This window comes from Leucopleurus acutus (assembly GCF_964270905.1).
Source record: "Leucopleurus acutus genome assembly, chromosome: 7".
NCBI lineage: Eukaryota > Metazoa > Chordata > Mammalia > Artiodactyla > Delphinidae > Leucopleurus > Leucopleurus acutus.
The window spans coordinates 67838178-67859069 of record NC_139150.1 but is presented as its reverse complement, the minus strand read 5'-3'; the positions used below and the strand labels follow the sequence as shown (position 1 = coordinate 67859069).

Here is a 20892-nt window from a genome sequence, read left to right as displayed (position 1 = left end):
ATTTGAACAAATGAATTAACATATGAATGCATTTCTCACCTGCAACTTGGCAGTTAATAGTCACATTCACGCCTCCAACTGTTTTGACGGTGCCTCCTACATCAACTGTGATGGCGGGTTCCTCCGTGTTGAACACAGTCCCTCGGGATGTTTTCACTAGTGGCTTTCCTGAGGGTGAAAAGGAGCGTGACATTTTATTAGATGGCGGCTTTGGGTATTCCCTTGAAACACAAGATGACCAACAATGAACAAGGGACATACCCAGGCTTTTTCCACTGACCGTGTTTTCCTTTGAAAAAACTCTAACTGTATACTATAAAAACCATCCGTCCACGCACCTACCTGTCTAGCTACCGTAGAATTGTCACAAAAAGAATCTGAGGAGAGAGCATGGTATCCAACAAGTTGGGATGATTTGTGCATCTTATCATTAAACAAATGATCCAATACATTCGATTTTTATGGGCTTAAATTTTTATTTTGAGATAGTTGTAGATTCACATGCAGTTATAAGAAATAACACAGAGCAATCCTGCGTACTCTCTACCCAGTTTCCCCCAACGGTAATATCTTACAAAACTAGAGTACAACGTCATGACTAGAACACTGACATTGACGAAGTTAAGCTACAGAACAACATTTCCATCACTGCAAGGATCCCTTATGCTGCCCCCAGCCCTGCCTTAAGCCTTTGGCAACCATTAATCTGTTCTCCATTTCTTATAATTTTGGCATTTCAAGAATGTTATATAAATGGAATCATACGGTATGTAACTTTTTTTGATGGGCTTTTTTTCACTCAGAATAATTCTCTGGAGATTCTTCCAGGTCTCACATGGTACCGTGGTGGCATGTATCCATAGTTTGCTCCCTTTTATTGCTGAGTAGTATTCCATGGTATGGACGTACCAAGTATGTTCAGCCATTCACACGTTGAAGGACACCTGGGTTGTTTCCACATTTTGGCTATTCAAATAAAGCATCTATATACATTCCTGTACAAGTTTTTGTGTGAACATTTGTCTTCATTTTCTATGGGATAAATGCCCGGGAGTGTAATTATTAGGTCATACAGTAGATTTTTAAGGAACCACTGAACTGTTTTCCAGAGTGGCTGTATCATTTCACATTCCCACCAGTAATGTAAGAGTAATTTAGTTTCTCTGCATCCTCGTTAGCATTTGACATTATCATTAGTTTTAATTTTAGCCTTTCTGATAGGTGTGTATTGATATCTCATTGTGGCTTTTTAAAAATTTGCATTTCCCCAATGGCTAATGATATTGAACACCTTTTCACGTGCTTATTTTTCATCTTTATATCTTTGATGAAATGTCTCTTCATGTCCTTTAGCATTTTATAATTGGATTATTTTTTACTACTGAGTTCTGAGAGCTCTTTACATTCTAGATGTAAGTCATTTGTCAGATATGTGGTTTGTAATAAATTTCTCCCAGTCTATAGATTTTTTTCCCCTATCTTCTTTAAAAATTTTTTTAAAAAAATTTATTTATTTTTGGCTGCATTGGGTCTTCGTTGCTGTGCACGGGCTTTTTCTAGCTGCGGCGAGCCGGGGCTACTCTTTGTTGCGGTGCGTGGGCTTCTCATTGCGGTGGCTTCTCTTGTTGCAGGGCACAGGCTCTAGGTGCGTGGGCTTCAGTAGTTCTGGCGCACTGGCTTAGTTGCTCTGGGCATGTGGGATCTTCCTGGACCAGGGATCGAACCTGTGTCCCCTGCATTGGCGGGCAGATTCTTATCCACTGTGCCACCAGGGAAGCCCGTGTGCCACCATGGAAGCCCTCCCCTATCTTCTTAACAGGATCTTCCACAGAGCAAAAGTTTTTAACTTTTGATGAAGTCCAATTTATCGAGTTTTCCTTTCATGGATCATGCTTTTAATGTTAAGTGTAAGATCTGTTCACCTAGACCAAGATCCTAAAATTTTTTTCCTAAAAGGTTCCTAGTTTTACATTTTACATTTAAGTCTGTGATATATTTTGAGTTAATTTTCTTATAAGGCGTGAGACTTAGGTCAAAGTTTATTTGTTTTTTGCCTATGGATGTCCAATTGCTCCACCACCATTAATTGAACAAGCTCTCTTTCTTGCATGGAATTGCTTTTGTGTTTGTCAGTATCAGCTGAGTATATTTTTGTGGCTCTACTTCTGTGGTCTTGTTTCTGTTCCACTGATTTATGTGTCTATCTCTCTATCAATACCACACAGTCTTAATTATTGTAGTTATATAATTAATCTTAAAATTGATTCTTGAGTCTGATTCTTCCCACTTTATTATTCTTTGCTATGCTAGTTTCTTTGCCTTTCTACATAAATGTTAGAATAGTCTTGTCTACAACTATAAAATTTTGCTGGGATTCGGATAGGAAATATACAAACATGTATATCAATTTAGAGATAATTGACATCTTTACTGTGCTGAGTCTTCCAATCCATGAACACTGTATGTCTATTTATTTAGATCTCCTTTACTTTCTTTCAACAGAGTTTTGTAGTTTCCAGTGTACAAGTCCTGGACATAATTTGTTAGATTTATACCCAATTCTTATTTTTTTTAAGGGATGGTAAATGATATTGTATTTTCAATTTCAGTGTTCATGTGTTCATTGCTAGTATACAGAAACAGTTGTTTTGTACAGCGTGTGATCTTGCTAAACTTATATATTAGTTCTAGAACTTTTTTTTTTGTAGATTCCTTGGTATTTTCTAAGTAGGCTATCATTTCTTCTGCGAACAGTTTTATTCCTTCCTTTTGATCTATATGCATTTTATTTCCTTTCCTTGGATTATTTCACTGGATAGAACTCCCATCACTACATTGAATGAAAGTGTTAATAGTAGGTTTTTAGTATGATGAGTGATTTTTCGGTTGAAACCTGGACATTTTCATATCATGTTATACAACTCTGGACCTTATTTAAATCTGTTTTAGCTGCTGTTCTCTGAAACCACTCAGGTCGGGGAGCAGGGAGATGCCACCTGGTTACTACCCAGTGGAAGAAGAAGTCCAGGTTCTCCACTTGGCTTCCTTTGTGACCCACGTGGGGGGCTCCTCTTAACTGCTGGGCCTGGGTAGAGCTTCTGTTGCCCCCCGCTGCTCTCCACTGACCCTGCCATGGGAGAAGCCTTGTTACCGCCGGTGATGAGTGAAAGTCCTAACTCTCCAGGAGGCTTTCTCTACCACCACCCCAGCGGGAAGAGGAAGAGGGACACTCCAGGATGAGGGTAGAAGTCTAGGATCCCCACGTGGTCTCCACATTGGGCCCCTGTGGGGATAAAATCCTTCTTCTCTGACGCCACGTCCATGGGGGTGTTGGGGAACCATGTTTCAGTCTGACGAGGAGTCCAGTCCTCCCATTCAGGCTTTGCTGGTGTGGGTGGTGTTTGGAGCAGAGCAGCATTTTCTAGTTTTCTGTCCTGCTTGGTTGCCCCTTTCCTGATCCTTTGGGTAGAGGAAGCAGGCTTAAGCTGGGACACTTTTTTCTGTTTCTGTGGCATTTCCTGGCAGCCGCCTTCTTCAGTTCCAAGTTTGGGCTTTATGAGGTAAACAAACAAACAGCCCAGAAAACCCAATGAAGTCACAATTGTGTCATTCCTCAGTACCCAAGGTCCCTAGCCAGTCTGTTTTCTCCTCTCTCCTTTTCAGTCTTATGTTTGTTTTATATACAATGTCAGGATTTTAGTTGCATTTACCAGGAGGAATAAGGAAAAAATACATCTATGGCATCTTTCCATAAGTGGAAGTTCCGTGTACATTACACTTTAATAGGCCTTTATCAGCTGGGGATAAAAATACAGCACTTCATGTACATGACCACAAAATACAATGAAAAGATTCATTTACTGAGCACCTTGGGGAAATAAGGGTCCACATGAGATCATTTTCATACGCCCAAAGCTTAATTTGTTGTAAGCCAAATGGATTTAATTTTGTTTCAACCATTTTATAGGCAGGACAATCTACAATGGCATTCACTCTTCTGTGCCTTCACTAACTGTGAAGAAAACCATAATTCGCCCATGCCCTTTGGAGTTTCACACCTGCTTTTCATACTTTTTGTTTTCTCCGTCATCTATTTATCCTTTCTTCCCGCTTGCACTGTCACACAGCATCATATCAGAAGCTGTCCTTCTTTCTTTTCCTCTCCCCTTTAATTGCCTTCTAGGCATGAGTTATTAGCTCATTAGAACTATCACTATATTTAGGGACAGAAGCTTGAGGAAGGTTCTGAGGAGTTCACCTCTGGATATAGGCACAGGCTGTCTATCTGTTTTGACTGGGCTCCTTCGCCTTATCTCACCTATATTCAATGTGTTTGAGATTATGTATGACCTGATGTGAAGGTGAGTGATTTCGTACTATAATGCTTTCTGAGACTAATGCAGGGTGGTAACAAGAGAGTGCAGCGGGAATGACACAATTAATACAGGTATATTTACCTGACCTCCTGACCCTAAGAAGCTCGCGGCTCGCACGTCAACTACACCCTAAATCTAACCAGTCCCTCCGTTGCTATAATCTGACGCCGCCATGTTCTCTGGGTGGACTGTTCCACAGCCTAACTGGTCTCCTTGCTCCCACCACATGCAGCAGATCACACAAGTCCTCTGCTTAAATTATCTAGTGCTTTTTCAGTGCAGTTAGAGCGAAATTTCAAGCTCCTTTTCATGCCCAACCATCCCCTACGTGTTCAGGCCCAGATATTTACCCTCCCCTCTACCTCCCTGAGGCCACACTTCCAGTCGATCACTGTTGTTGCAGCCACACTGCCCTTCGGTCCCTCCTTTCAGAACATCAGCACGTTTGTCCCAGCTGTTCCCTTTCCCTGATATCCTCCACCCGAAGACTTTTGCACAGTTATCTTCTTCTGGTCATTCACGTCTCCACACAAATATCACTTCCTACTCGGGCCTTTCTAAAGCATACATGCCTTCCCTCCCTTACCAGTCATTACGTAGCTCAATGCCAATTTTATTTTCTCCCTAAGCACTAGAACTATCAAATTTTACCTTATTTGTGTGTTTTCTGCCTCCCACCCCTCACCATGTAACTTCCATAAAATCAGGAATCACATCCCTCTGGTTCTCTTCTTTGTTCCTACCACTCAGTCCCGGCATATAGTAGGTCCTCAATAAATGTCTCATAAATGAATATATGTGTGCATATGGTGTACTATGCACATTATCTGAATTTGTTTTTGTTGTCATAACAACCCTGAGAGTCAGGTAAAGAATTTCCATCTTTTCTATAGATGAGGAACTTAGGCTCAGAAAGGCCCAATGGTTTGTCCAAGACCAGAGAGCAAGCAAGTAGTGGGACTGAAGTGACCCCAGAACTTCAGCCTCAAGTCCAGTGCTTGTCATTGGAGATCCCAAATCCTTGTCTGTGGACTATCTGCCTCAGAACCCCCAGGGCACTTGTTAAAAACATAATCTGTCCTGCTATATATAATAGTTGCCTCACTGTGTGTAATAAAAACAACTGTGCCAATGGGGAAAAAGCAAGTTAGGGACCAGTTTCAGACTCACAATTACCAAGTTATTTTTCCTATAGGAATTTTAATAATAAAGGTGGTTTTATAGCTGCAGGTGTATAGCTATAAAATTCAAATGTCACTGAATTAAATCCAGCCCTTAATTAATTATACTGAGCTTTTGCTGAAAAGTAATGACCTGTCGTCCTGTCACTAGAGGCGCTGTTGTTAGCACAGGCTACTTATGCGTTCTCATTACCTTCATAATCCATTGTTAAGACAAAGCACAGAGTTACCCAAGTATCTACAATTAATAGGAGTTTATACTGAAAACAGTGTCCTTAATCAACTGACCCTCTTACATCTATTAGAAAAAGCTTGTACATATTATTGAGTTGCACTCTTAGACCTACTAAACCTGAATCTCAGGTGGTGGGATGGAAGCTCTAAATCTCTATTTTGAACAAGTTCTGAGGTGATTCTGACATTCAGCCAGGTTTGATAATCAGTGAATTACACTGTGTTAGTTTTTCTTTAGTCCTGGTAAGAGCTGAGGTTTTTTTTGAGAGCCCATTAGTTCAATATTAGAAAATTTCAGGTTGGACACATGTACTCCAACATTCACTCAGCACTATTTACACTAGCCAAGACATGGAAGCAACCTAAATGTCTATCGACAGAGGAATGGATAAAGAAGATGTGTACATATATAAAATGGAATATCACTCAGCCATAAAAACGAATGACATAATGCCATTTGCAGCAACATGTATGGACTTAAAGATTATTTTATTAGGTGAAGTAAGTCAGAGAAAGATAAATATCATCTTATATCACTTAAATATGGAATCTAAAAAAATGATACAAATGAACTTATTTACAAAACAGAAACAGACTCACAGATCTGGAAATCAAACTTAAGGATGCCAAAGGGGAAACACGGGGGGGAAATAATAAATTTGGAGATTGGGATTAACATATACAAACTACTATATATAAGATAGATAACTAATAAGGAGCTACTGTATAGCACAGGGAACTCTACTCAATATTCTGTAATAACCTATATGGGAAAAGAATCTGAAAAAGAATGGATATATGTATATGTATAACTGATTCACTTCACTGTACACCTGAAACTAACACAACATTGTAAATCAAATATACTTCAATAAAAATTAAAAAAAAAAAAAATTTCAGGTTGGAATTCTTATTTTAATGGTCAACTAAAAAACAAAACAAAAATAATTTAAGTCCACTTTAGATCACCTAGATCGTCACCTAGTGAGGTGAGTACTGCTGTGTGATGCCACGCCTATGTTTATGATTGATTATAATCCCATTAGCTAGTATTATTTTAATTATGGAAATCAGCTAAGAAGAAAAAAAATAGAGATGCAGAGAGGGAGTGAAGTGATAAATTATGTACTTGCGCTAAGAGAATGCTAAGAAAGGTCACGGCATGCCTGACCAAAAAGCTTCTCACAATAGGCAAAACAAAGAAGAGGCTGAGCCATGATCACACAGCCTCTGCAGTGTGGGCAGAGCCTCAGACATCAGGCCCATGTCCACCATGTCATCTCTGCAGGTCAGCATCAGCTAGCAGATTACATTCGTGTTGATTTCTGGAAATTGACAGGGTTTACAGATTACTCTCTCATTGAATCTGTAAATTGGTGTTATAGTCGCATGAGAGCTATACATCAAAGGAGATTATGCTTAGTTTTATATCTGCATATATATAAGAAGAACAAGGAAATAGAAACAAAGGCAAGCTTTTCAATTTATCAGGCCCAATATAAGGAATCAAGTCTCTTCAACAGAGTCAGACAGAAAAGAAAGCATTAAGAGAATGATTTATTGTTCATTTCCTTTAGACCTCATCATACCCTTGAGCTTTAGACCTCATCAGACCCTTGAGCTTTTGGATTATGGCTCCTGTTCAAGCGATATGGAACAGGGGATCCAGAGCCTCAGTGGTAAGCAAGGGGAGCCCTGGTACAAGGGGGAACCTAAGGTCCACTAACACTTGCATGTCAATATGCACTGATGTGGAGGAGTGCCATCTTGTGTTGCCTTTAGAGCAGAGGCCTTCGACCAAACAGGCACTGTCCTGACCTGGAAGGACCAGTAGCTGGAGAGCCAGGCAGGGACAGATGAGCAGCCCTAGGAGCCAATCTTGGAAATACATTCCTGTGCACAGCCTGGGCTCTGGCTCACACCTCTTTCGCTCATGTGTGACTCTGGGTACAATCAAAACCCAATGGGAAAAAATCTGAACATATGTGCTTGAAAAATATCTTTGGCCCAGTATAAAGGAGATGGAGATGGAGAGAGGAGCCAGAGGAGATGAAGGCTCGTTTTTTGAGCGCAGCCAAGAACAGAGAGCACTGTAAGTAACTTTTTCTCAGGGCCGAAGTCTAGGCCTCCGCTAACAGCAGCTTCGTTTTCAACAGCACAATGCCTTCCATTTCAGAAGCGATGGCAGAGCTGGATCTGCTACCAACCAAATACTTTTCTTCTTCCTAGGCACACAGTCAGGTCATTTACCAGCCTCTCTGCTGTTAGGGGTGGGCAAGACAGTGAACTGTAGCAAATGGAATGGGAGCAGAAGCCAAGTGTACCACTTCTTGACCCAAACCACAAAAAACCTCTTGTGCGATAATTTGTTTTAGACGTTAGGTGAGTGAGAAAAAAATCTATCATATTTTAACTGTCAAATATTTATGGTTTTGTTTGTGAGATAGGCAAACAGAAAAAAGTGCCAAATTAGCACAGATGCTAATTAATCCATGTTTAATTAATATTTATTGACTCACTGAATGAATGAATCAAACGGGTCTTCTTTCAACTCTTCTAACATTATGAGTCACAAATGGCATTTGAAAATGGTTCTCTACGATTCTTAGCCACCAAAAATAACAAGGATCTACTGTATAGCATAGGGAACTATATTCAGTACCTTGTAATAACTTATAATGGAAGAGAATCTGAAAAAGAATACACACCTATGTATATATGTATAACTAAATCACTTTGCAGTACACCGAAAATATTGCAAATCAACTACAATAAAAAAATAAAAATTGCAGAGGGGGATCAAGATGGCAGAGGAGAAGGACATGGAGCTCACCGACCCCAACAAGTACATCAAAAATACATCTAGAGGCTTCCCTGGTGGCGCACTGGTTGAGAGTCCGCCTGCCGATGCTGCGGAGGTGGGTTCGTGCCCCGGTCTGGGAAGATCCCATATGCCGTGGAGCGGCTGGGCCCGTGAGCCATGGCCGCTGAGCCTGCGCGTCTGGAGCCTGTGCTCCGCAACGGGAGAGGCCGCAACGGGAGAGGCCGCAACGGTGAGAGGCCCGCGTACCACAAAAAAAAAAACCAAAACATCTACACGTGGAACGACTCACACAGAACATCTACTGAACGCTGGCAGAAGACCTCAGACTTCCGAAAGGGCAAGAAAACCTCCATGTAACCGGGTAGGACAAAAGAAAAAAGAAAAAGAGAGAAAGGAATTGGGACAGGACTTGCACCCCAGGGAGGAAGCTGTGAAGGAAAAAAGGTTCCTGCACCCTGGGAAGTCGCTTCACTAGTGGGAAGATCAGCCTGGATGGAGGGGGACCTTTGGAGCCTCAGAGGACAGCGCAGCAACTGGTTTGAGGTAGGCAAAACAGTGACCTGCACAGATGGTCGGTAACACCGCCCTGCGCTCCCCAGTCTCAGACGCTTGTCCACTGGTGCAGGGGGTGCTGGATGGGCTTTGGAGGTCAGATTCAGGGGGAGGACTGGGGTTGGCTGCACCAAGACAGCCTGAAGAGGCTGGAATGGGGCAACTGAGGGCATACTTGGAAGAAGCCTTGGCCCACCAGAGAGGCAAGGCACCATTGTTGGGGGGGCACCGGAGGAAAGGGGCGGGACCACCCTAGGAGCTTCTTTCTCTGTGCACACTCTCAGGCAACAGGACACAGCCTACATGACCTCTGGGGGCAGGCATGAGATGCTATTGCTATCTTGGGCTCCAGAGGCGGGCATGGGCCGCCACCACCACTAAGAGTCCCAGGAGTGTGTGCACTGCTGCTGCTGCTGCTACAAGACCCGTGAGCAGGTGCCAAGTACTGCCTCTGCTGTCCCAGGAGTGTGCGGGGCACTGCTGCCACTATGAGACCCACAAGTAAGTGCCAAGTGCTGGCCCTGCTGTCCAAGGAGTGCTTGAGCTGCTGCCGCCACTCTGACACCCACGAGCAGGTGCCAATCTCTGCCCATGCCATCCGGGAAGAGCACATGGGCTATGAGCAGATGGTAATCGCTGCCCCTGCTGCCACTGCCAACAGACCCAGGAGCAGGTGCCAACAGCTACCCCAGCCGTCCCAGGGGTGTGCGGGCTGCCAGTGGCAGGAGACCCACGAGTGGGCACTGATCGCCGCCCCCACCATCTGAGCGCGCACAGGTGGCTGCACCTGTATGCCCCATATCAAGGGGATAACAGCCAGCACATGCTGAAGAAAGAGGCACCAAGCATCCAAACTAAAAGTGGCCCCTCAATTCTGGACAAGATGGCGGAGTAGAAGGAATTGAGCTCACCCTCTCTTACGAAAACACCAAAATCACAGCTAACTGCTGAACAACCACTGACAAAAAGACTGGAACCTACCAAAAAAGATATTTTACATCCAAAGACAAAGTTGAAGCCACAAAGAGATGGTAGGAGGGGCACTTTCATGATATAATCAAATCCCATACACACCGGGGTGGGGGAGGCAACCCACAAAATGGAAAATCATTACATTGCAGAGGTTCTCCCACATGAGTGAGAGTTCTGAGCTCCACATCAAGCTCCCCAGCCTGAGGGTATGGCATCAGGAGGAAGAAGAGCCTTAAAGCATTTGGCTTTGAAGGCCAGTGGGGCTTGACTGCAGGAGCTCCACAGGAGAGGGGGAAAGACAGACTCCACTCTTGGAGGGCGCACGTAAGATTCCACTTGCACTGGGACCCAGCACAAAGCAGCGACTCCATAGGAGCCTGGGTTAAACCTACCGGGGGTCTTGGAGGGTCACCTGGGGAGGCAGAGGTCAGCTGTGCCTCACTGTGGGGTCAAAGACACTGGTGGTGGAGGGCCCAGTGAATATTCATTGGTGTGAGCACTCCTGGAGGTCGCCATTTTGGCACTGAGATCTGGCCCCACCCAACAGCCTGCAGGCTCCAGTGCTGGGCTGCCTTAGGCCAAGCAACCAACAAGGTGGGAACACAGCCCCAACCATCAGCAGACAGGGTGCCTAAAGTTGTCCTGAGCCAGAGCCACCTCTAAACACACCCCTTGATGCAACCCTGCCCACCAGAGGGACAAGACCCAGCTCCACCCACCAGTGGGTAGGCACCAGTCCCTCCCACCAGGAAGCCTGCATAAGCCCCTGGACAAATCTCACCTACCAGGGGGCAGAAAACAGAAGCAAGAGGACCTACAACCCTGCAGCCTGCAAAAAGGAGACCACAAAAGCATGAAGTTAGACAAAATGAGATGGCAGAGAAATATGGTCCGGACGAAGGAACCAGATAAAAACCCAGAAGAACAACTAAGTGAAGTGGAGATAGGCAATCGACCTGAAAAAGCATTCAGAGTTATGACAGTAACGATGATCCAAGATCTTGGGAAATGAATGGAGGCACAGACTGAGAAGATATAAGATCTGTTCAGCAAAGAGCTAGAAGACTTAAAGAACAAACAGAGATGAACAATACAATGACTGAAATGAAAAGTACAATAGAAGGAATCAATAGCAGAATAAATGAGGCAGAACAAATAAGTGACCTGGAAGACAGAGTGGTGGAAATCACTGCCATGGAACAGAATAAAGAAAAAAGAATGAAAGAAATAAGGACAGTCTCAGGGACCACAGACACAACACTAAATGCAACAATGTTCACATTATAGCGGTCCCAAAAAGAGAAGACAGAGAAAGGGCCTGAGAAAATATTTGAAGAGATTATAGACAAAAACTTCCCTAACATGGGAAAGGAAACACACAAGTCCAGGAAGAACAGAGAATCCCACACAGGATAAACCCAAGGAGGAACACACCAAGACACATATTAACCAAACTAACAAAAATTAAAGACAGAGAAAATATTAAAAGCAACAAGGGAAAAGCAACAAATAGCATACAAGGGAATCCCCATAAGGACATCAGCTGATTTTTCAGTAGAAATTCTGCAGGCCAGAAAGGAGTGGCACCATATATTTAAAGTGATGAAAGGGGAGAACCTACAACCAAGAGTATTCTACCCTGCAAGGATCTTATTCAGATTCGATGGAGAAATGAAATGCATTACAGACAAGCAAAAGCTAAGAGAACTCAGGACCACCAGACCAGCTTTACAACAAATGCTAAAGGAACTTCTCTAAGCAGAAAAGAAAAGGACACAACTAGAAACAAGAAAATTATGAAGGGGAAAGCTCGCCAGTAAAGGCAAACATAGAGTAGAGGTAGGAAATCATTTACACACAAATATGATATCAGAACCAGCAATTGTGAGAAGAGGAAAGTACAAACACAGGATATTGGAAATGCGTTTTAAATTAAGAGACCAGTAACTTAAACCAATCTTGTATAAATATAGACTGCTATATCAAAACCTCATGGTAGACACAAACCAAAAATCTACAATACATACACAGAAAAAAGAGAAAAACAATCCAAATAAAACACTAAAGATAGTCACCAAATCACAAGAGAAGAGAACCAAAGAGGAAGGGAAGAAAAGAGACCTGCAAAAACAAAACCAAAACAATTACCATAATGGCAATATGAACATACATATTGATAATTACCTTAAATGTAGATGGATTAAATGTTCCAACCGAAAGACATAGACTAGCCGAATGGTTACAAAAACAATATCCACATACGTGTTGTCTACAAGAGAGCCACTTCAGATCTAGGTACACTTACAGACTGAAAGTGAGGGAATGGAAAAAGTTATTCCATGCAAATGGAAATCAAATGAAAGCAGGAGTAGCAATACTCATATCAGGCAAAATAGACTTTAAAATAAAGACTGTTACAAGAGACAAAAAAGGAGAAATGTCTCTTTGGATTCACCTTCTAAAGTAATAAAAATAAAAGCAAAAATAAACAAATGGGACCTAATTAAACTTAAAAGCTTTTGCAGAGCAAAGGAAACCATAAACAAAATGAAAAGACAACCAAGAATGGGAAAAAAATCAATATCTGCAAATGATGCAACCGACAAGTGATTAATCTCTAAAATATACAAACAGCTCATACAGCTCTATATCAGAAAAATAACCCCATCAAAAAATGGGTAGAAGATATAAATAGACATTTTTCCAAAGAACACATACAAATGGCCCAAAAGCTTATGAAAAGATGCTCAACATCACTAATTATCACAAAAATTCAAATCAAAACTACAATGAGCCATCACCTCACACCAGTCAGAATGGTCATCATCAAAAAGTCTACAAACACTAAATGCTGGAGAGGGTGTAGAGAAAAGGAACTCCTCCTACAAGTTGGTGGGAATGTAAATTGGTATAGCTGCTACAGAGAACAATATGGAGGTTCCTAAAAAACTAAAAACAGAACTACCATATGATCCAGCAATCCCACTCCTGGGCATGTATCGGGAGAAAACCATAATTTGAAAAGATACATGCACCCCAATGCTCATTGCAGCATTATTTACAATAGCCAAAACATGGAAGCAACCTAAATGTCCATCAACAGAGGAATGGATAAAGAAGACATGGCTGCTGGAGGAACCAAGACGGCGGAGTAGAAGGACATGCTCTCTCTCCCTCTTGTGAGAACACCAGAATCACAACTAGCTGCTGGACAATCATCGACAGGAAGACACTGGAACTCACCAAAAAAGGTACCCCACATCCAAAGACAAAGGAGAAGCCACAATGAGACGGTAGGATGGGGGCAATCACAGTACAATCAAATCCCATAACTGATGGGTGGGTGACTCACAGACTGGAGAACACTTATACCACAGAAGTCCACCCACTGGAGTGAAGGTTATGAGCCCCACGTCAGGCTTCCCAACCTGGGGGTCTGGCAACGTGAGGAGGAATTCCTAGAGAATCAGACTTTGAAGGCAAGTGGGATTTGATTGCAGGACTTCAACAGGACTGGGGGAAACAGAGAATCCACCCTTGGAGAGCACACACAAAGTAGTGTGTGCAGCGGGACGTAGGAGAAGGAGCAGTGACCCCAGGGGAGACTGAACCAGACCTGCCTGCTAGTGTTGGAGGGTCTCCTACAGAGGCAGGGGGAGTGTGGCTGTGGCTCACTGTGGGGACAAGGACACTGGCAGAAGTTCTGGGAAGTACTGACTGGCGTGAGCCCTCTCAGGGTCTGTCATTAGCCCCATCAAAGAGCCCAGGTAGGCTCCAGTCTTGGGTTGCCTCAGGCCAAACAACCAACAGGGAGGGTACCCAGCCCCACCCAAGCGGATTCAACTTTTACTGAGCTCTGCCCACCAGAGCAACAGTCAGCTCTACCCATCACCAGTCCCTCCCATCAGGAAACTTGCACAAGCCTCTTAGTTAGCCTCATCCACCAGAGGGAAGACAGCAGAAGCAAGAAGAACTACAATCCTGCAGCCTGTGGAACAAAAACTACATTCACAGAAAGATAAACAAGATGAAAAGGCAGAGAGCTATGTACCAGATGAAGACACAAGATAAAACCCCAGAAAAACAGCTAAATGAAGTGGAGACAGGCAACCTTCCAGAAAAAGAATTCAGAAAAATGATAGTGAAGATGATCCAGGACCTCAGAAAAAGAACGGAGGCAAAGATCGAGAAGATGCAAGAAATGTTTAACAAAGACCTAGAAGAATTAAAGAACAAACAAACAGAGACAAACAATACAATAACTGAAATGAAAAATACCCTAGAAGGAATCAATAGCAGAATAACTGAGGCAGAAGAACAGATAAGTGACCTGGAAGACAGAATGGTGGAATTCACTGCTGCAGAACAGAATAAAGAAAAAAGAATGAAAAGAAATGAAGACAGCCTAAGAGACCTCTGGGACAACATTAAACACACCAACATTTGCATTATAGGGGTCCCAGAAGGAGAAGAGAGAGAGAAAGGACCTGAGAAAATATTTGAAGAGATTATAGTTGAAAACTTCCCTAACATGGGAAAGGAAATAGCCACCCAAGTCCGGGAAGTGCAGAGAGTCCCAGGCAGGATAAACCCAAGGAGAAACACGCCAAGACACATAGTAATCAAATAGGCAAAAATTAAAGACAAAGAAAATTTATTGAAAGCAGCAAGGGAAAAATGACAAATAACATACAAGGGAACTCCCATAAGGTTAACAGCTGATTTCTCAGCAGAAACTCTACAATCCAGAGGGAGTGGCATGATATACTTAAAGTGATGAAAGGGAAGAAACTACAACCAAGATTACTCTATCCAGCAAGGATCTCATTGAGATTCCACAGAGAAATCAAAAGCTTTACAGCCAAGCAAAAGCGAAGAGAATTCAGCACCACCAAACCAGCTCTACAACAAATGCTAAAGGAACTGCTCTAAGTGGTAAACACAAGAGAAGAAAAGGACCTACAAAAACAAACCCAAAACAATTAAGAAAATGGTCATAGGAACATACATATCGATAATTACCTTAAACATGAATGGATTAAATGCTCCAACCAAAAGACACAGGCTTGCTGAATGGATACAAAAACAAGACCCATACATATGCTGTCTACAAGAGACCCACTTCAGACCTAGGCACACATACAGACTGAAAGTGAGGGGATGGAAAAAGATATTCCATGCAAATGGAAATCAAAAGAAAGCTGGAGTAGCAATTCTCATATCAGATAAAATAGACTTTAAAATAAAGACTATTACAAGAGACAAAGAAGGACACTACAAAATGATCAAGGGATCAATCCAAGAAGAAAATATAACAGTTGTAAATATATATGCACCGAACATAGGAGCACCTCAATACATAAGGCAACTGCTAACAGCTATAAAAGAGGAAATCGACAGTAACACAATAATAGTGGGGGACTTTAACACCTCACTTACACCAATGGACAGATCATCCAAAATGAAAACAAATGAGGAAACAGAAACTTTAAATGACACAATAGACCAGATAGATTTAATTGATATTTATAGGACATTCCATCCAAAAACAGCAGATTACACTTTCTTCTCAAGTGTGCATGGAACGTTCTCCAGGATAGATCACATCTTGGGTCACAAATCAAACCTCAGTAAATTTAGGAAAACCGAAATCATATCAAGCATCTTTTCTGACCACAACGCTATGAGATTAGAGATGAATTACAGGGAAAAAACATAAGAAAAACACAAACACATGGAGGCTAAACAATACGTTACTAAATAACCAAAAGATCACTGAAGAAATCAAAAAATACCTAGAGACAAATGACAATAAAAACACGACGATCCAAAATCTATGGGGGATCCCGAGGATGGCAGAAGAGTAAGACACGGAGATCACCTTCCTCCCCACAGATACATCAGAAATACAACTAGGTGTGGAACTGCTCCTATAGAACACCTACTGAACGCTGGCAGAAGACCTCAGACCTCCCAAAAGGCAAGAAACTCCCCACGTACCTGGCTACGGCAAAAGAAAAAAACCGAGACAAAAGAATAGGGAAGGGACCTGCACCAGTGAGAGGGAGCTGTGAAGGAGGAAAGGTGTCCACACACTAGGAAGCCCCTTCGCAGGTGGAGACTGCGGGTGGCGCAGTGGGGAAGCTTCTAGCCATGGAGGAGAGTGCAGCAACAGGGGTGCGGAGGGCAAAGCGGAGAGATTCCCGCACAGAGGATCGGTGCCGACCAGCACTCACCAGCCCAAGGGGCTTGTCTGCTCACCCGCTGGGGCAGGCGGTGGCTGGGAGCTGCGGCTCGGGCTTCGGAGCTTAGATCCCAGGGAGAGGACTGGGGTTGGCGGCGTGAACACAGCCTGAAGGGATTAGTGCGCCATGGCTAGCAGGGAGGGAGTCCGGGAAAAGTCTGGAGCTGCCAAAGAGACAAGAGACTTTTTCTTGCCTCTTTGTTTCCTGGTGCGCGAGGAGAGGGGATTAAGAGCACCATTTAAAGGAGCTCCAGAGACAGGCGCGAGCCACGGCTATCAGCGCTGACCCCAGAGACGGGCATGGGATGCTAAGGCCGCTGCTGTAGCCACCAAGAAGCCTGTGTGTGAGTACAGGTCACTATGCCCACCTACCCTCCTGGGAGCCTGTGCAGCCCGCCACTGCCAGGGTCCCGTGATCCAGGGACAACTTCCCCGGGAGAACGCACGGCAGGCCTCAGGCTGTTGCAACGTCACAATGGCCTCATATCCCACAGGTTCGCCCCACATCCGCACCCCTCCTTCCCCCCGGCCTGAGTGAGCCAGTGCCCCCAAATCAGCTGCTCCTTTAACCCCATCCTGTCTGAGCGAAGAATAGACACCCTCAGGCAACCTACATGCAGAGGCGGGGCCAAATTCAAAGCTGAACCCTTGGACTGTGCGACCAGAGAAGAGAAAGGGAAATTTCTCCCAGCAGCCTCAGGAGCAGCAGATTAAAGCTCCACAATCAACTTGATGTACCCTGCATCTGTGGAATACCTGAATAGACAACAAATCATTCCAAATTGAGGAGGTGGACTTTGGGAGCAAAGATATACATATATTTCCCCCTTTTTCTCTTTTTGTGAGTGTGTATATGTATGCTTCTGTGTGGGATTTTGTCCGTATAGCTTTGCTTTTACCACTTGTCCTAGGGTTCTGTCCGACCATTTTTTTTTTTTTACTTTTCAAATTTTTTTCTTAATAATTATTTTTTTATTTTAACAACTTTATCTTATCTTATTTTACTTTATTTTATTTTATCCTCTTTCTTTCCATATTTTTTCCCTTTTATTCTGAGCCCTGTGGATGAAAGGCTCTTGGTGCTCCAGCCAGGAGTCAGTGCTGTGCCTCTGAGGTGGGAGAGCCAACGTCTAGACACTGGTCCACAAGAGACCTCCCAGCTCCATGTAATAACAAACAGTGAAAATCTCCCAGAGATCTCCATCTCAATGCCAAGACCCAGCTTCACTCAACGACCAGCAAGATACAGTGCTGGACACCCTATGCCAAAAAACTAGAAAGACAGGAACACAACCACATCCATTAGCAGAGAGGCTGCCTAAAATCATAAGGCCACAGACACCCCAAAACACACGACCAGACGTGGACCAGCCCACCAGAAAGACAAGATCCAGCCTCATCCAACAGAACACAGGCACTAGCCCCCTCCACCAGGAAGCCTACACAACCCACTGAAGCAACCTTAAACACTGGGGACAGACAACAAAAACAACGGGAACTACGAACCTGCAGCCTGTGAAAAGGAGACCCCAACACAGTAAGTTAAGCAAAATGAGAAGACAGAAAAACACACAGCAGATGAAAGAGCAAGGTAAAAACCCACCGGACCAAACAAATGAAGAGGAAACAGGCAGTCTACCTGAAAAAGAATTCAGAATAATGATAGTAAAGATGATCCAAAATCTTGGAAATAGAATGGAGAAAATACAAGAAACATTTAACAAGGACCTAGAAGAACTAAAGAGCAAACAAACAATGATGAACAACACAATAAATGAAATTAAAAATTCTCTAGAAGGGATCAATAGCAGAATAACTGATGCAGAAGAACGGATAAGTGATCGGGAAGATAAAATAGTGGAAATAACTACTGCAGAGGAGAATAAAGAAAAAAGAATGAAAAGAACTGAGGACAGTCTCAGAGACCTCTGGGACAACATTAAATGCACCCACATTTGAATTATAGGGATCCCAGAAGAAGAAGAGAAAAAGAAAGGGTCTGAGAAAATATTTGAAGAGATTATAGTTGAAAACTTCCCTAATATGGGAAAGGAAATAGTTAATCAAGTCCAGGAAACACAGAGAGTCCCATACAGGATAAATCCAAGGAGAAACATGTCAAGACACATATTAATCAAACTATCAAATATTAAATACAAAGAAAACATATTAAGAGCAGCAAGGGAAAAACAACAAACAACACACAAGGGAATCCCCATAAGGTCAACAGCTAATCTCTCAGCAGAAACTCTGTAAGCCAGAAAGGACTGACAGGACATATTTAAAATGATGAAGGAGAAAAACCTACAACCAAGATTATTCTAGCCGCAAGGATCTCATTCAGATTTGATGGAGAAATTAAAACCTTTAGAGACAAGCAAAAGCTAAGAGAATTCAGCACCATCAAACAAGCTTTACAAGAAATGCTAAAGGAACTTCTCTAGGCAGGAAGCACAAGAGAAGGAAAAGACCTACAATAACAAACCCAAAACAATTAAGAAAAGGGGAATAGGAATATACATATTGATATTACCTTAAATGTAAATGGATTAAATGCTCCAACCAAAAGACATAGACTGGCTGAATGGATACAAAAACAAGAGCTGTATATATGCTGTCTACAAGAGACCCACTTCAGACCTAGGCACACATACAGACTAAAAGTGAGGGGACAGAAAAAGATATTCCATGCAAATGGAAATCAAAAGAAAGCTGGACTGGCAATTCTCATATCAGACAAAATAGACTTTAAACTAAAGACTATTACAAGAGGCAAAGAAGGACACTACATAATGATCAAGGGATCAATCCAAGAAGAAGATATAACAATTGTAAATATTTATGCACCCAATATAGATGCAAATCAGTACATGAGGAAAATACTAACAGCCATAAAAGGGGAAATCGATAGTAACACAATCGTAGTAGGGGACTTTAACACCCCACTTTCACCAATGGACAGATCATCCAAAATGAAAATAAATAAGGAAACACAAGCTTTAAATGATACATTAAACAAGATGGGCTTAATTGATATTTATAGGACATTCCATCCAAAAACAACAGAATACACTTTCTTCTCAAGTGCTCATGGAACATTCTCCAGGATAGATCATATCTTGTGTCACAGATCAAGCCTTGGTAAATTTAAGAAAATTGAAATCATATCAAATATCTTTTCCAACCACAACGCTATGAGACTAGATATCAATTACAGGAAAAAATCTGTAAAAAAATACAATCACGTGGAGGCTGAACAATACACTACTTAATAACCAAGAGATCACTGGAGAAATCAAAGAGGAATTCCAAAAATACCTAGAAACAAATGATAATGAAAAGACGATGACCAAAAACCTATGGGATGCAGCAAAGGCAGTTCTAAGAGGGAAGTTTATAGCAATACAATCCTACCTTAAGAAACAGAATACATCTCAAATAAACAACATAACCTTGCACCTAAAGCAATTAGAGAAAGAAGAACAAAAAAACTCCAAAGTTAGCAGAAGGAAAGAAATCATAAAGATCAGATCAGAAATAAATGAAAAAGAAATGAAGGAAACGATAGCAAAAATCAATAAAACTAAAAGCTGGTTCTTGAGAAGATAAACAAAATTGATAAACCATTAGCCAGACTCATCCAGAAAAAAAGGGAGAAGATTCAAATTAATAGAATTAGAAATGGAAAAGGAGAAGTAACAACTGACACTGCAGAAATACAAAGGATCATGAGACATTACTACAAGCAACTCTATGCCAGTAAAATGGACAACCTGGAAGAAACAGACAAATTCTTAGAAATGCACAACATTCCGAGACTGAACTAGGAAGAAACAGAAAATATGAACAGACCAATCACAAGCACTGAAATTGAAACTGTTATTAAAAATCTTCCAACAAACGAGAGCCCAGGACCAGATGGCTTCATAGGCAAATTCTATCAAACATTTAGAGAAGAGCTAACACCCATCTTTCTCAAACTCCTCCAAAAAATTGCAGAGGAAGGAACACTCCCAAACTCATTCTATTAGGCCACCATCACCCTGATACCAAAACCAGACAAAGATACTACAAAAAATGAAAACTACAGGCCAATATCACTGATGAACATAGATGCAAATATCCTCAACAAAATACTAGCAAACAGAATCCAACAGCACATTAAAAGGATCATACACCATGATCAAGTGGAGTTTATTCCAGGAATGCAAGGATACGCAAAGCAATCAATGTGATACACCATATTAATAAATCGAAGGAGAAAAACCATAAGATCATCTCAATCGATGCAGAGAAAGCTTTCGACAAAATTCAACACTCATTTATGATAAAAAACTCTGAAGATAGTAGGCACAGAGGTAACTTTTGTCAACATAATAAAGGCCATATATGACAAACCCACAGCAAACATCATTCTCAGTGGTGAAAAACTGAAAGCATTTTTCTCTAAGATCAGGAACAAGACAAGGATGTCCACTCACACCAGTATTATTCAACATAGTTTTGGAA

The 20892-nt window shown here is 42.2% G+C and overlaps 1 protein-coding gene across 2 annotated transcripts in view; it reads right to left on the bottom strand.

The window, feature by feature from the left end:
• The window catches only part of ADAMTSL1 (ADAMTS like 1), a gene marked incomplete at both ends in the record, with an annotated part of 462446 nt that overhangs the window by 100005 nt on the left and 341549 nt on the right, over positions 1 to 20892 (bottom strand). For both annotated transcript variants that reach the window (XM_082843595.1, XM_082843596.1), the window contains one exon: positions 40 to 168. In XM_082843595.1, the coding sequence (XP_082699721.1) occupies positions 40 to 168 (129 nt within the window). The remainder of the gene's footprint in view (positions 1 to 39; positions 169 to 20892) is intronic.